Source organism: Amblyomma mixtum, chromosome 9, assembly GCF_055824585.1.
Source record: "Amblyomma mixtum isolate Tamu chromosome 9, ASM5582458v1, whole genome shotgun sequence".
NCBI classification, from domain to species: domain Eukaryota; kingdom Metazoa; phylum Arthropoda; class Arachnida; order Ixodida; family Ixodidae; genus Amblyomma; species Amblyomma mixtum.
The window spans coordinates 47635757-47652435 of record NC_143020.1 but is presented as its reverse complement, the minus strand read 5'-3'; the positions used below and the strand labels follow the sequence as shown (position 1 = coordinate 47652435).

Below are 16679 nucleotides of genomic sequence, written 5' to 3'. Positions count from 1 at the left end.
GACATTCCCGAATGATCCCATCAACCATCGCACCGTTCTTAAAAACGAGGAGGTTGAAGGCGTAATCCACTGTGCCTTGAAGGACGTGACCCACTTCTTCACTCTCGGACATCGTACCGTCGACTTTCAAGCGCAGCGCTAACACGTCTTGTGTGTACGATACGCAAGACTCCGTCGACGTCTGTGCGCGGCAGACGAGCGCCTTGTTGGCGAGAACCTGTCGGCCGTTTAGCTTACCGAGCAGGTCCCGGAGCTTCTGCTTGCAGGTCCCCCAACTGGCGTGCTCATCCTCATGTGACTCGAACCACACCCGTGCAGTGCCTTTCAGATGTAGGCGATCACGTTGGCCAGTTTAAGGGCGGGATCCCACTGGTTGTGTGTGCTGACGCGCTCGTAAGTCGCGAGCCAGTCCACCACGTCATAACCGTCTGTTCCGCAGAAGGTCTCGGGGTCACGTGGGTGCGCAGCGACCACTGTGCAGGTGGCTGGCGCCGGTGCATCATCGCCTTCGAGTGGCATGGTAGAAGAACTTGGAAGAAGGTCTCCGCTGCGGAGTTCCGTCTTGGCTGTTGCGGCACCCTCACCTCCATCAATAATGCAGCGGGAGGAAATATATATTTACAGAAAGGGGATTGAAGGTATATACAGCAAAAGACGACCATGGAATCAAACAAGGACCACCGCCCAAAATCACTTCATCCTCCTCGTCCACCACACACAACCTCCATACTTTTTTTTATTCGACCTGTTTGCCATTAGGCATAATGAAAAAGGAAAGAAAGTTATAAAAAGGAATGTAAACAAGCATCGCTTAAAAAGTGGCAAAAGTTCGCGATAAAGCGATTATCATGAGTCCACTTGCGAAAGTCGCCTGCAACGTCCCATCGCAGGCCTACATTTCTTAGGAAGCGTCGTCTCACGGAAGCTGTAGCTGGGCAAGCCCAGACCCAGTGTTTTTCGTCACACTGGTCGGGCGCAGCACCACAATGGGGACACTTGATAGTCACTTCGAAACGTTTGTCACGCCACCGATGACGCACTGGAGGAGTCAGAGCCGCTCTTGCACGAATCCGGCGCACAGATACCTCCTCCTCCCGAGTTAGACTCCGGGGGAGAGGGTACGAACACGGAGGAATTAGAGCGCGTGTTCGCTGACGCAAAGCCTGTTTCTCGAAAACATGGGACAGGAACGGATCTGAGCCCAAGCCCATGGTCGTAATATTATCACTCAAGTAAATATGAAACACCCTATGGGTGCTAGCCAGCTTTGATTACGAGCACAAACATTCGGCCTTAGGTGCACAAGTGCACGCTTTTTTTCAAATTTTAAATTCGTTAGAGAGGGTAGCAATTACAAACAAAAATAGCTGTCCTAAGTGTGCGCGAGCAGGGAAGACATTGTCTTGCCACTTCTGGGTTATTTCTGCCTCTAAATGCCGATTTGGTTCTTTGTTTTTTTTAAATGGAGCTGTGGATGCCCAATTAGATTTTTAAATTTTTAAATGAGCGGTGGTATTTTGAAACAATTTTCTGGGATTTTGTGTTTTTTAAATTCCTGGGCTTGCCAGCGTAATGCCTATAATCTGAGAGCTCTCAACCTAATATTTCAGATAAATATTGTATGCATTGTATTTTGTTCGTTTCGACGTAATTATGCGACACAAGGGCGGGAATGAAAGTAATGGCGGAGTTCCTTGGATTAATATTCACTGCCCGGGTTCTCTAACATGCAGTGACATCGCACAGCAGACATGCGTTTTAGTATTGCGTCTCTCTCAGGAAACGGTCGCCGTGGCCAGGAGAGATCGCTCTATTTTATGCCCACCAGCGAACCCCGAAGCGACTGAAACACCTTTATTCCATGTATTGCGTGGTGGCTATTTGCTGCCAGTATGTTGAAGACGACCCAACCAAAGACGTCTCCAGATGAAACTCCAATTTCTCCCAGCCGCTGGTAACCTTTGCCCTCCAAATGTGAAGAATGACCCATTGCTCAATGTTCATATTACCGATAGGACAGTTCGGGCGACTTTTAAATGGTACATTGTACTATGTGAATAGAAGTCGATGCAACCAGAAGTACGAAGTAAAGCATATTTAAATTGTCACAGTGGTAGCAAATCTGTTATTGATTTATATCTGCCGTCAAAATAGATTTTTAGGAATTCCTCCCACAGCTAAGTTCTGGCTTATTTTCGCAATACACAGCAAATGTAACTGATGGTGCCTTTGTCCTTCAAATAAGTTTAACAAATGAGAGAATAAAAACAAGCTGCTCACTGCACAGTGAGTAAATGTCGCGTATGGCTCATATAACTACCATGAACGAGTCACTTTCCAGGTGTTTCTGTTCTTGGTGGTGTCTGCGGTCGAGCAAGAGTCGGAGTCGGTGAAGACAAGCCTCACACCTTCGAGGGAGTACACATGCTTGCTCACGAGGTGGCACATTTGTAAGTATAGAATGACGGGCGACTTTAACTGAAACTCACTTTTTTGGCAGAACTTAACTAATCTCAACCCCAAAAGTTAAAATTTGTTTTGAATACTCCAAAATCTAAGTTGTTCTACAAGGCCACATAGCTTCTTTAAAGCACCTCAGAAATTAAACGTAACTTAAGGAAAAAAATTAATGCAGATTTGCACTGCATATGAAAACATTGTAGAGACTGGCAAATAAATGCATGAGGAATATGCTGTACTATTGTACCTTGCAGCTCCCCTCTATATATAGAGCGTTGGTTCTGGATTTGCAGAAACTAGTTCTTCACGCTAGGCATTAACGTCAGGTAGTTAGCTGAATAAAGTTGCATATAAGAAAAGCAAGGAATTGTTGCTGGGAACGAATAAAGAGGAGTAGAGGTCAGCGGCTGCCGCTGTTACTATGCACCTAATATATTCAGTCGAGTGCTCACGGTTCTCTGAGAAGTCTATGAATATGACACAGTGCATTATAATTAACATGCTCTTCTCGCCTGTCGTTGCAAACACTTTTAATTACTAGTTTCAGTGGATTGTCATTCCCACCACATGAACGAAATGCGCTCGTCTCGCGATCTTTAGGTCACTAGTCAGATGGTGTAAATCAGTGGACACGTTCGTGCTACGAGCTGTAAGGGTATCATAAAGTTACGCTATTAGAAATGTATCAAAAACTCCTCGAAAACATATGGAACCAGCCTTGCGAATTTCTTATACAACCTGAAAAGGATTAAGAAACAGTGATGTAGGTATAATGTCGGCAGTTATGGTTGGAAGAAAAAAAGAGCACCAAGAAGGAAGTCAATATTTCCTCGAGCACTAGTTAAACTATTGAAAGTTATAAATTTTACTTCCGTTTAAAACTTGTTTACCCTTTTTAATAAAAACATCAATTTAAGAAGCCGAAAAACTTGCCTGCAAGCTTAATGTGTAATAATGTACAGAACAGGCTATTGCGTGTTGAATGCACTTGGACGATGAGCACAGCCCAGAATTTGCGCGCAAAATATGCGAAATATGTTTTCGCTCATTTTATAAACGTACTCATTTCTTTCGGCGTGCAGCCTGCTATTGATGTAAGTGAATGCTAGCTGGCATCCTTTTCTCTCTGCAGAGTGCTGTGCAGTAATATAAAAGCGATTCTACCGAATGCCAGGACTACAGTGCTTCAATCTGCCCTCTAAACATAAATTTCCCTAGGTGCAAGTAAAATAAGAGTACATTCTCCTCTACCACACTCCATTTTAGGGCAGGGCATACTCACGAGGTCCAGTGGTGGATTTCATTTTTCGTTTTATTTTAATACCTTAAAGACCAACTGGGGGTATTGCATAAGAGGGGGTACAAAAATTGAAGTTGAACAAGAGTTAAGAAGTGGTCGGGAAAAGCCTGGGCGAATGCGGATGGGCACGTGATGGTAGCGGTGTCGTTGGAGGGGCCGTTCCAGTCTAGAGAAATACGGTGAAAAAAAAGAAACGGCCCAGGTAACACCACTAGCACCTGGGTGAAAGAAGATGTAGAGAATGCTTACTGCTGGCAACGAAGGCATATTCCCGCCTGAAAGCATATAGCTTGATGCAGTCAGCAAACAAAGGAGACATTTAAAGGCGGCACCAAAGAACTGAGATTATTTTTTAGAGGAAGTTGACACATCGGTTAAAATCTTAGTAACTGCGTGAACTTCGCGCGTTTTGAAGATTGTTTCGTTTACCTTCCGTAACATTGCAATATGTTCAGTGACAAAACTCTACCCTGAGAGCTCAGGGAACATACCTTGCCGCTGTTAGACAGCGCACAAGAGGACCGCTTAGTCTATTTTTACTTACTTACAGGAACTCGTGTTTAGTTCACGGGACGAAAATTCATTATGATTGTTACATTAGGAATCAGAAAGAAATGGAAACTACGCCTGGTCGCCCTTAAATCTGTGATGACAGTGATTGCTGCAACTTGCTGTACTTCGTCTTCGCTCTTAATGCTGGCAGTTGCGCCATAGTGAACACTACACTGCAAAAAAATTCCGTGAATGTTACGTACAAACTCTCCATAACAGAGCAAACGCTTGCTCTGTTGCATCTAAAATGGAGGGTCCATCCGTAACACATTCGTGAAGGTGGCTGGCCGTATTATGCATTTTCTGAAACGTATTACTCGCCGTAACTGTTGGCCCCCGGACTAGGCACCACATGACGTCCCATTTCTGATCTGTGTAGCTTACTCTTGTTCAACAATGTCCACAAACTAGCATGGCAAAATGAGATTAACCCCATGTGCAAAGGTGAAGATCCGAGGGGGGGGGGGTGATAATCAAATTAGACCCAAGTGACGCATAATGTTGCTTCAACTTTGAGGGATTGCTACAAATTGTGAGAAACATTAAATAACAAAGGACTTACTTTGCTATAACTTTAAAAGAAGAACGTTGACTTCATAAAAAAATATTTTCACCATGTTCCTAACCCCATGACAGGGTAACAATTAACAAATGCATTTAATAAATAATTTAGAAATGCAGCGTAATGAGGTCAAGAGTTAAAAAACATTTAGACACAGACAATGGTTAGACAACTTCTCTAAATTGAAACTGAACACCAGCTGAAAATACATTACAAACATGATGAAGGTGCACAAGGTGAAAGCCGAATTTCCGTCTGCCGTTTGATAAGGAAACGAACCACTGAGAAAGCCAAAAGCATGGGCAAACAAATTTGTGAATGCAGTGCAATGTAGCAGTCACATCTTTGCTACACAACCATCAATCAAAAACGCTAACTCCTTCAGGGATAACAAAAGCACAGGCATAACAAAATATTGCTCATTGCAATGTTCAATTTATTAGGTACCTATAGCCGGCCACTCATGCCTGGTCTTCCTACGGATAAATGAAACGCTGCAAAAAAGCAGTGAGCAGCCATAATTGCTGTAGTGACAAGGAGGATGTGCACCGTCGGTGCTGCTCCCTCATCCTGACTAGGAAATAATAGCTGTTTTTTCTGGAATGTACTCTGGAAGCATGAATTTCCTATCCACCTTTATTTAGCTTGCACTGACACGAGCCATCATGAACTCTGCAGCTTTGACAAACATGCGGGCCAGTCGGCAGCCACAGAAGACTGTAGAACTGTGCTAACTTGCAAAAAACCAGTGCTCAGAAAGAAAAATTATAAGAAAAATGTGGAGTTCCTTATACGCACTATGTTTTATATGGTACTAAGAATGCGGCTAAGACATGGCATGAATATTGTTTTTTTCTGCTCAGTTACAAACTTTCTCGCCTGTGCTAACATATTACTGCAATGTAAATAATGAAACATGCCAGCATTGCACAACATGCTGTAAGACTTACAAAATACACCCCCTGCAAGGCTACCACATGCCTCTTACATGTGGTAATGTTTATATCTACCAAACTATCTAGACTAAAATGAGACACCAAGCCTCTGGCATCTGGAGATGTGTACCTCCCATGCAATTAGAGTGATTGGAGATGCTCCTCCTTGATGGCATTTCAGTTGCTAGGTGTGGAAGGACTGGATATGAAGGTGGACAACTAGACACCCACTTTTTAAGCAACGTCACAATGAGCAATGTGCCTTGGCTTTTCTTCCATCCAAAAAGTTTTATGTTCCATGTTTACGTAACTGCTTGCATGTGCTCATTTTGGCTTGCTGAGAGGTTCTTTTCTTTGTTAAACTAGCTTTAACTCTGGCCTCAGTCTTCTGCACCTTCGTAATTTTTTGCTAGTGTTCACCTTAAGTCATGTGTAAGCTCACACAGATCTCTACTTTTCTACGTTTCCAACTGTCACATCTTCTCTGCCTTCGTCATGTCCATCACTGCACCCGACGCCTTCAAGTATGCTGTGTATAATCACCTTAACTAATTTGCCTATTACAAATGTATTTTTGTTAGCCACCCACTCCTCTATCTGGCGCCGATAGGCCCTGAAAGTAAATAAATGAATTGTAGTCTAAGCTAAGTCTCAGCAAGCATGCATTACGTTCAGTTTATTTTACCATGTTGACCAGTAAAGAGTGGACGGAAAAAAGCTGCTAAGTGGAGCTTGACATGCCTCTCGCCGCTACACTGGAAAGCAGCAGGCAAGGCATACGTAACCACTAACGACAACGGAACATGCTAAGTGTGAAGTAAATCAGTAATGTTCCTTGCATTTATCACAAGGCATACTCTCTGCTCAGTAATTTATTACCCCCTTAGACATTCTGCAAGGAGTGCATACAATGGTGTGTCACCACAATACAATGAGAATCATTAACCCTGTGCCAATACAACAGCAAAGAAATTTATGCCCAATAAATGCATTGCTTACATGCAACCAAGAGGCAAGAATGGGCCAACCTGGCACATATGTGGAAAATAAGCTCACAATAATAAAGAATGACATTTGAGCAGCCGCTCATTCCCCCACCCCCTCCCACAAAAAAATATGAAAAAGGCACGTTTGAAAGATGCGGCTGTAATATTTGCGAAAGTTCAACTACGTGTGAAATTCAGATATAAATAACGCCAACGCATGCGGTTGGAAGCGAGGCGCCAGGGCGCGGGCAAACAGTAATCGTCTTCAGGTATCGACTGGTTCCACCTCCTGAGGGCCGCTGCTCGACGAATACCACTCAAGGTCACGTTCACATCCAACAAGCTTGTAATAAACTTTAGACAGGTGTTTATCATGACGCAGCAGCAGCTCATCAGTGCTATTGGCCAGTGCTGAATTTTTTAGCTTGATAAACGCAATCATCCACCGAAACGCGTGTCGACTGTTCCTCGGCAGATTCTTGCAGTCCCACGAGGGTGAGCAGCTTTTCCGCCGGCTTCAAGTCTCCTCTTTCGTGCAGGGCCACTGGCATTGTAACGCACATTCTGCACGGTCGTTTTACTATGCATCGATGCCGCATGGGACAGCAAGCGGTTGTACACTCCAGTGCGGCGTACGGGCCGCACACATACACACACCGTAACGACAATACAGCGCGCAGGACGCACGCAGCGAACACGGAAGAACAAAAACCGTTTTAAAGCACCTGTTCACTCAACACCACACATACTCCGCGCATGGTTCCGACTGCGGGCTTGGCTAGCGCTTCGACTCGTCACGGCCAAGCTGCATGCACTGCGCTCTTGTGGTAACAACGCTCATGAAACGAAAAGAAAATTTTAATATGTAAAACCATTCAAGTTGTCAGCTAAAAAAGCTACGGTAAAATTAAATACATCTGATATGTTTTCAAGGTGGTGCGCTTTTGCGGCGTCAGCGAAGTAAGCATGGACGCGAATACGAGAATGACGCTATGAATTTCCCGTGCAGCTCTGCTAGCGACCATAGCTCTGCAAATGGCATCGTGCTCGGCGTTTTGCGCGGCTGACTTGCCCGCATAAATTTTACTTCCTCCGTGCACACATGCTTGGTGAGGTGAACGGTGGTCGGTGCGAAAAGTTTGAAGTTTAATCGACTGAAAATTGCTCAAGGAAAGTCAGCGGAATTGCATTTTTATTGTTTCTGTGCATCGCGAGTGACTGGCGGCAGCCACACGGCATCGTCTCCGGTTTGGTGAACTTGTGAGAAGGTAAGCAATTTGTTCTCAGATTTTGAAAGCCATTTTTGTTTCTATTGTAACCCTGTGTCTCGTCGCATGTTATGTTCACGGTAACATCAGCACAACGTGCATGCGCTTTCTGTCTCTGTTTGAATTAACATTGGTCGATCAGCGTAAACTTTTGGATTCAATTAAGCACAGGCTGTCCATGTTGGTAGTGCGTGTCGAATGTGCTTTGAGATCATTCTGCGCTCGAGATGGTCTTCTGATAATTTATTTATTACCAGGTATAGTCTAGAGATTTGGAACCGTTCATCCCACTGCAACAGTGCTGAAAAGCTGTTTTGTGTTCATGCATCTGCTGTCCTTAAACTTTTCGGTAATCATTCGCGTGGTTCCTTTGGATCTGGACAACCGGCTACTGTTGCTAGGGGCGCCTCGCAGCACAGCCCTTGGGGACGCCCAGTGGGTCAGCTGTTTGTCCAGGTGCCAAGTTACCTAAGATACCATTCCAGGCTTTTTTTTTTCTGTCCATCAACCTCATATTCCTTGCAAAAATTACAGTATGTAATTAGGCACTAAAAAAATTGGTAACTTATACACATTTCAGGACAGTTGAGAGAAATGAAATTAAAATTGGTTTTTGAGGAAAGGAAATGGGGCAGTAACTGTCTCTCGGTGGACTCCTGAACCTAAGGGAAGGAATAAACGAGGGAGTCTAGAGAGAAATGCACATGCAGCATCAGTATTCTCTCTGTAGACTTTTCGAGACCTGGATTCATTCCTTCTAGGACAGTGCCAAGCAGTAGGTGAACTGCACACAAATTTATTTTCCTCTGGTGCAAAGTAAAGAGTGAAAATGTTATAAGACAAGTCTCTAGTCTGTTTCATTCTCACTGCATTTGCTCAAAGCATAGTATGAAATGCTGTATTTCTTATACCCTGGTTTCCTTTACTTTTAGCAGTAGGTATTGACAGTGAACATCAAGACAACTCCACTCTCATTGCTTTTGCTGCTTTTAGGTTTCCTCCATGATTTTCTGTTTGCTCAGTCCTGGCCTTTACATATTTTCTTCTGCTGCTTAGCTTCGAACTATTGGCTAGGTTACAGGGTTCTGCTACTTCTATGTTCACTGTGAGGTTTGAGAGCTTGTTGCTTTGTTCTTTTTTTATAAGCATCTTTGTCTTCTCGAGGCTGATTGGCAGTCCCGGAACAGAGACCACATGCTTTATGTTAAGATGATGACATGATAGCCTAACGCATCGTATCGTTGCCATTCGAGCCCCCTGTGTACTTGCTTTGTTGCACTGGGAGCAAAAAAGTTTAGTGGAAGTCGCAATGAGGTGCACTTTTGTTTAGACTAGTGGCAAAGGTTTACTGTTGCTTCGCAGTAAAGTGCTCCCACCTGTTGCGCACGAGCATTTAGATGGCTGTTAAATACTACTATCAAGGATTTAGCCATTGTAATGTCGCAGGTCTGTTGTGTAGGATTTCAGATCATTGTCTTGCACTGTCCCCGAAGCCTGTTGTGTGTCAGTTACGCCACTATGCTGTTGTATTTCTGTCCAGTGTAAAAAATATTTTCTGTGATTATGCTACACGCACAGGTTCATGGGGAAGTAAATATTTTGTGTCGCTTCAACCGGGTAATGCTTCAGAATGAACACATGCAAAAACACATGCTGTTAAAAGCCTTGGCTTGTGTAACCCAAGTGTGAGGAGAATACTACTATGGCAGGGATTCTTGCATTGCAACCTTTTAAATTTCTTTTTTTGTAAAAAGAATGACGTGAGGTTCCATGAGTTATAGCTGTCTTTCATTGCTTGCTCAGAGAAAGCGTTTATTGTAAGTAAGCAGTAGTCGCTTTTTTCTATTGTTCAAGCAGCAGCATCAGCATGCCTCATCATTTTTGTCTTGAATGACTGAAGGTGCTTCCAGAGCATTGCCTTCTTTTTTTCTTGTTGTTTATTCGACATGCAATATTGTGTCTATAGATTGCTCTTTAGCATTATTTTGCGTTCTCCCAAGCAAATTTTAGGCGACCAAATTCAGACGCACCTTGTATTGGCCTTACATGCTCGCTATTAATGCAGAAGTAATTATATGCCACACTAAACACCAAATCTACATCCTTCAGAGTGGGTCTAGAAGCTTGTCTCCAGACTCTTGCCTTCAAGGAGTTTTTACAGGTTTCATGTATCTGCTTGGTGTTGGAAGTTACAGCCTTGACTGATAATGATGAGCATTAGACACACATTATGCATTTACAGTTAGGCCGGAACGAAATGCGAACATACATGTGCAGTACTTTTCTACTTTGTAGCGAGGTATACATTTAGAAAGGGTTCATATATGTGTATTAGGTAGATCTCTTATCCTGAAACAGGAATCAGGCTAGCTGCATACTCAAGCTGAAATCACACAGGTGAAATATTTTGTCTTGTTCATAGGCGCTGTTTGCATTTCATTCCAGCCTGATTGTGCACTACTGCCATAGCAGGTACCCTATCTAAACGAGATACTCTCTTGTGGCAAATCATGCGCATATGTTTTAGACACGTGTGTGAAGAAATGTGCAGCTACAAACATTGCATACTTGGTTATTCATAATGCTTTTTTTTCTGATGTCCATAGAACAATGTTCAGCTACATTGCTTGCTTTGTTGTTACTACTTCTATTTTTTCACTAATATTAAACTACATATTGATCTCAGAGACCCGATGTTCAACTGAATGATCCTTCTGTGTCCCACTAGGAAGGCAAAAGCATCACGCCTAGGGCTCATTCACCGCCCTTCATCCCTGTTTTGGTTTCAGTCGGTCAGTTATGCTATTAATGAATGTAATCAGTTTATAGCACAAGTATATATGAAAATATATTTTGGGCTAAATGAGGTTAACAAGTTATCCACTGTGCATAATGGTATGGTTGGTCTTGTACATCTTTTCTTGAGTGTTAATGTTTCTTTTGTGGTTACTGTCTAAATAACTTTGCCTGCCTATTGTATCCAAAGATCTTTTATGCCTGTCTTCCTTCCTACTGGCTCTCTCCCTTTTCAGTCATTCCTTTTTCCTTTAAACTGGTGATTGGTCACAAGCCTGCTGTGGGAATGGCAGCTAGCACTAGGCCCCTTTTTTTTCATTGAACCTGCACTGCTAATATTAACACTAATAGTACTGTATCAGTATTTATGTGATACTGCATTTTTCATTATGCATAAATAGCTGGCTAAGCCAATGGTAGCAGTGTTGAATATCACAATATATCATGCATATATCTTGCATGCAATATCAGTATCACTTCATTCACTTTGGGTGAAGGTTATACAAACAGGGTGATAAAAGCATCTGGGCCCTTAGCAAGCTGCTAGTTCAGGCCCATGCAATAAGTGCACAATATAGTGTACCCAGGCGTCAGCATAAGAAAAAAAAGTGTACATTTTATATGAACAGAAGATGTTACACAAAACTATATCAGTATATTCACTATTACACTACCCTCTATTTCTTTCAGCTCGGCCGTTTGGCTGTAGATATTTTGTGCTTCTTTCCTAGTTTAGTCCACTCAAACTAGAACTTTGCGTTCTGTGTTGCAGGTAGAATCTACAATGAATGCCGCACTGTGTCTTGTAAGCAGGAGGCGGTGTTAATGGAGCCATGAACGTTTCTTGCGGATGACTGGTGTTGGCCTTATTATGCACTGAACCTCAAGTGTGAAGAGGAAAATGTCGTGTTGGATTTCTGAAGAGGTGAGACATCATGGTGAATCTACCAGTGCGAAATACGAGACAAGAGACAAGACAGTCGCTGAGTCGCGGCCATAGTTTATTGAAGTGAATAGGGAATACATGAAGAAGCCAAGCAACGCCACAAACCACACAATTACAGATAAGCATACATGACAACATGAGTCAATGCCCCTGAACATTCCCCTGATCGAGATAGTCCAACTCATTGCGTGTTAGTGCGATAGACAACACACTTGCACATTAGTCACCGAGTCGTAAGGTGTGTCTAGCCTCAATAATCTACCATTTAATCTTCTCTGAATTTACTGCCAAAATGTGTGCTGCCAAAAGGAAAGGGTAGCAGCCTTCACATCCCTTGCAATATACAGAAAAGTTAGAACCCCTACCCTCATGTGCTCCTGTAATCTTACATTGATACACCTTCCAGTTTGACCTATATCGACCCGACCACAAGATATAGTGTCTGATACCATGTTCATTTTACAAGGTACATATACATTTCACTCCACATGTCTACTTTTCTCTAGCCACATTCACAGAATTATTCTTAACAATTTTACATATTTTAAACAACTTATTAGGGGCCAAAAAAATCGCTTTTCCATCATACCTTCTGGCCGCATTTTTCAATTTGTGCAACAATCTATGGACGTACGGTAACACAACCTGTCTTTTGGCATCTCGCTTGCTGGCTCCGGCCTGATTGCGCCGGTCGCCGTGAAAAGCTTTCGGCTTCTTTAACAATTTATTGTCTGCTCTTGTAATAACATGGTTAGAAAATCCTGCGTTCATTAACCTAAAATGTGCTCTTGGAAACTTGTCGTCATGCTGTGAAAGCATGACTTCATCAATTCTGAGCCCAGGCTGGACAGTCCAATGCTATCTTTCACTAGCTTGGAATAGCCAACCTGTGTCCAAGTAGCAGCTGAACACTCCTGGGTGAATATCACTAGCGCACATGGTGTGTGCAGATCATCAAGGTAAGGTCCAGAAACCGCAGCTCTTTTTGTGGCGACATTTGCTCCAAGGTAAACCTAAGACAAAGGCCCTGCTCCTTAAACAGCTTGAGAATATGTTCACATCCCAAATTATCAGAACCTCTGTAAAAGACCAGAAAATCATCAACATAGCAAAAGATTTTTTCCCCCACTCCATCCAAGTCCTTGACAACCATTCTATCCACCCTACTTAAAATATCTCTTAGCACAAGGCGCATCTTCGAACCACTACATATACCAGATTTTTGAACACATACCACACTACAATACTCTACAGCCATGCTCTTAAAATAAATGCTATTCACTAGCATGCTCTTCAGATAAATTTCAGAAAAGGGTTCTTGCAAAATTTTGTCTGGTTATTTGCAAAAGCATTTGTCTACTTCGCATCTTGAAGATCCGTTTCTGGTACTCAATTCGCAGCGTGGTTGAGTATCTGAAGAATGGCAATTCAACAGATTGTCTGGCGGTTAGTGTCGATGTAGAACTATTGTATTCCATCCCGTATGAGAACCTTATGAAAAGCTTGTGAATGTGTATATCAAAGCACAATGATGAGCTTGTGTTTAGGAGCAGGTGCGTAATAGTGTTTTTTTTTTTGGACTTACCTCCGTTTATTTGAAGAGCATGTTTCTGGAGTATGGCTGTGCGGCATATGTTCAAAAGTCTAGTATATGTATCGATTGAATGCCTCTGTGCTAAGTAATATTCTCTTAAGCAGGGTGGATGGAGTGATTGCCAAGAACTTGCATGGGCTGGGGGAAAATCTTTCACTGCGTCTGATTTTCTGGTCTTTTACAAAAGGTTGCGATAGTGTGGGACCTGTGCATATTGTCAAGTTGTTTAAGGAGCAAGGCCTTTCATTAAATTAGGTAGGTTTTCCTTAGAGGAAATGTCCCATCAAAAAGAGCTGCGGTTTCTGGGCTTCACCTTGATGTTCTGCACATGCCATGTATGCTGCCGATATTCACCCAGGAGTGTCAAGCAGCTACTTGACTATTGGCCGAACCACTCTAAGCTAGTGAAAGATAGCATTGCGTCTTCTAGGCTAGGCTCGGTATTGATGAAGTGATGCTTTCACAACATGACAAGTGGTCTCCAAGAGCAGATTTTAAGGCTTACGAAAGCATTATTCCCCAACCATGCTATTGCAGGAGTGTGTGATAAATTGTTAAAGCTGAGCGTATAAGATTGATCAAGTTGGTCAGACATGCTAAAGGTAAGAATGGCATAGCATCTTTAACGAGGACAGCAGGAGAGCACACGCATTAGTGCCAACCTTGGAGCAGATACAGAATCCAAGAGCGTGTGCTTGACATTCAGCGTTGACAGTCAAGGATCGGGCTCATTCAATCTTGAATGTTCAAATCAGTGTTTTCTCATTTCCTTGACTGTCAGTGCTGATTGTCAAGCACGTGCTCTTGGATTCTGTATCCGCTCCAAGGTTGGCACTTGTGCGTGTGCTTGTTGTCCTGCTGTCCTTATTACTTGATGCTGCGCCATTCTTCCCTTTAGCATGTTAAAGCTAAAACCCCTTCACAGCGATTGGCAGGATACGGCCAGGGCCAGCCATCGAGATGCCAAAAGATCGACTGTGTTACTGTACATACGAAGATTGTCGACAATTTGAAAAATGTGGTCAGAAGGTATGACGCAGAAATGGTGCTCTTGGCCCCTAATAAGTTGTCTACAAACTGTAAAATTGTTAAGAATAATTTTGTGAATTTGGTCCGGAAAAAGCATATGTGCCTTGTAAAATGTATGTGGTGTATCGGATACTGTTATCTTGGGGTTGGGTTTATGTTGGTCAAACTCGAAGGTATTTGAATGTAAGACTACGGGAGAACAAGAGATATTTGGATATTGGTAGGGGTTCTAACTTATCTGTACATCGCAAGGAATGTGAAGGCTGCTAGCCATTCCTTTTGACAACACTCATTTTGGCGATACATTCGGAGCAGATTAACCGGAAAATTATCAAGGCTAGACACATCCTATGACTCGGTGACAAATCTGTGAGTGTGCTGTCCATCGTGTAAATATGCAACGAGTTGGACTATCTAGATGAGAGGAAAGTTAAGGGCGATCTTTTACTCATGTTGTGGTATACCTTATCTGTAACTGTGTGGTTCGTGGTGTTGTTTGGCTTTCCTATGTACTCCCTGTTTACTTCAATAAACTTCAGTTGCGAGTCAGCGCCTGCTTTGTCTCCTTTCTTGTCATTGTCTCGTGCTTGTAGGTTCACATACTTGTAGAGTAGATTCACTGAATTGTATACTTGCAGAGGCTTGTGAAGAAAAACCAGAGGAATTTCCTTTCCTTTGTCTGGAATGGAAGTTAAAAATTTTTTTCGCATAGCTAGATGTTTGCAGCATGAAATTCCATTCTGGAAGGGTAAACCCACTAAATTGTATATTTTGTGTGCAAGGGTACTGATGCTTGCATGAAACTGAAAACATTCGTCCAGGCTATCGGCTAGCTTCCTTCTTCCTTGTGCCCAGATTTTTTTAAACAATACTTTGTCAGATTTATTTTGACCAGAATTTCTAACATGGTATTACACCACATTTTGTGATCATATAGTACAACAAAATTCAAAACATGATGATCACTGGTGTATGGTTTAGTCTGGGGTAGAATGATGAGAAGTACCTAGTATATAGTAAAATTTAATATTACTAGTCTAACATGAACAAAATTGCTCTTTTTTTTAGTGGAAAATTTTGCTACCAGAGAGTCGGAGCGGCATGGCATGATGAAGACTTGGACAGTGTGCATTCCAAAGTACCTGTATTCATGTCGGCCCGAGAACTTGCGCATAGTGATTCAAACAGTTGGTGAGTACCTTGGTGCAGTGCTTCTGCTTAAAAAGATAGGTAGATATTTTATTTTAAATGTGCCTGAACAGCCAATTGGCCTAAACAAGTGCACACTAAGTCAATACAAACACCATGACGTGAACAGACATAATACAGAAAAATGGTCACAAATACAATGATAATAGTAGTAAAGAAAAACAAGCATAATGAAATAAACAATGAAAACAGCAAATTAGGCAAATATTTCTGTGTCATAAAAAGTTGAATTGTATTATTTGCAAACGAGTCATTGGTGAAATGGCATGCATGTCAGGATAAAATCTATCATAGCCTTTGGCGGTTTTTCCCTGAGGCACATGAAATCGCAGTGACATCAATAACTGCTCACAGTCAATAGAGCCGAGCACAATTTTATGTAGAAAATGCATGTCATGCGTGAGTCACCTGTCATAAAGAGTAGACATACCAAGTCCTGCTAGAAGAAAGTCGTAGTCTTAGAAACGACGGCGCTGAATATATCTATCACAAAGGATGCATACAATCTTCTGCTGAACATTTTCGATTTCATTGCCAGAGGTAACAGAGGCACTATTCCAAGCTACTGATGCAAACTCAAGACGTGGCATCACGAGAGCACAGTAGCCAAATTATGTTTTTAATCTGAATAAGAGTGTATCTGAAAATTTGAGCAAAAATTGAGTAGCATTTAGATACTCTTGCACGAAATACCACTGTTAAAATTGGTTATAAATGATATGTCTCACATGTACACTTATGTGCTGAATATAGTAAGCATGGCTTGCGACCTGAGTCCCTCCGATGTATGAAAAAAATGGCCAGGTTACTGCATGACGCGTGGAGCAACCCAGTGTAGCACATTCAGGCTTCATGGAGTGGAGAATGAAGGCAGTAATAACTTTAAGAACAGAAAACACAGGACCAGGAAGCTGACAGAACACACTGACACTCGGTGCATGAAGGGCATTATGGAGTTGCCTGTCGTGTCGTGCAAGATGGAGGTCGCACAGACAGATGTTAAACATGAGTCGATGCAGATACCTTCTGTCATTACGTAGTA

The 16679-nt window shown here is 42.5% G+C and overlaps 1 protein-coding gene and 1 long non-coding RNA gene across 2 annotated transcripts in view; both read left to right on the top strand.

The window, feature by feature from the left end:
* Nucleotides 1–16679, top strand: part of LOC149328911 (venom metalloproteinase antarease-like TserMP_B) — a 60599-nt gene that overhangs the window by 18928 nt on the left and 24992 nt on the right. The window contains exon 5 of the mRNA XM_089559137.1: nt 2342–2450. Coding sequence (XP_089415263.1) covers nt 2342–2450 — 109 coding nt within the window. The remainder of the gene's footprint in view (nt 1–2341; nt 2451–16679) is intronic.
* Nucleotides 7572–15570, top strand: LOC149328913 (uncharacterized). Its single transcript, XR_016285807.1, has 3 exons — nt 7572–8063; nt 11632–11784; nt 15497–15570. It is a non-coding gene; the product is annotated as an uncharacterized LOC149328913 (long non-coding RNA).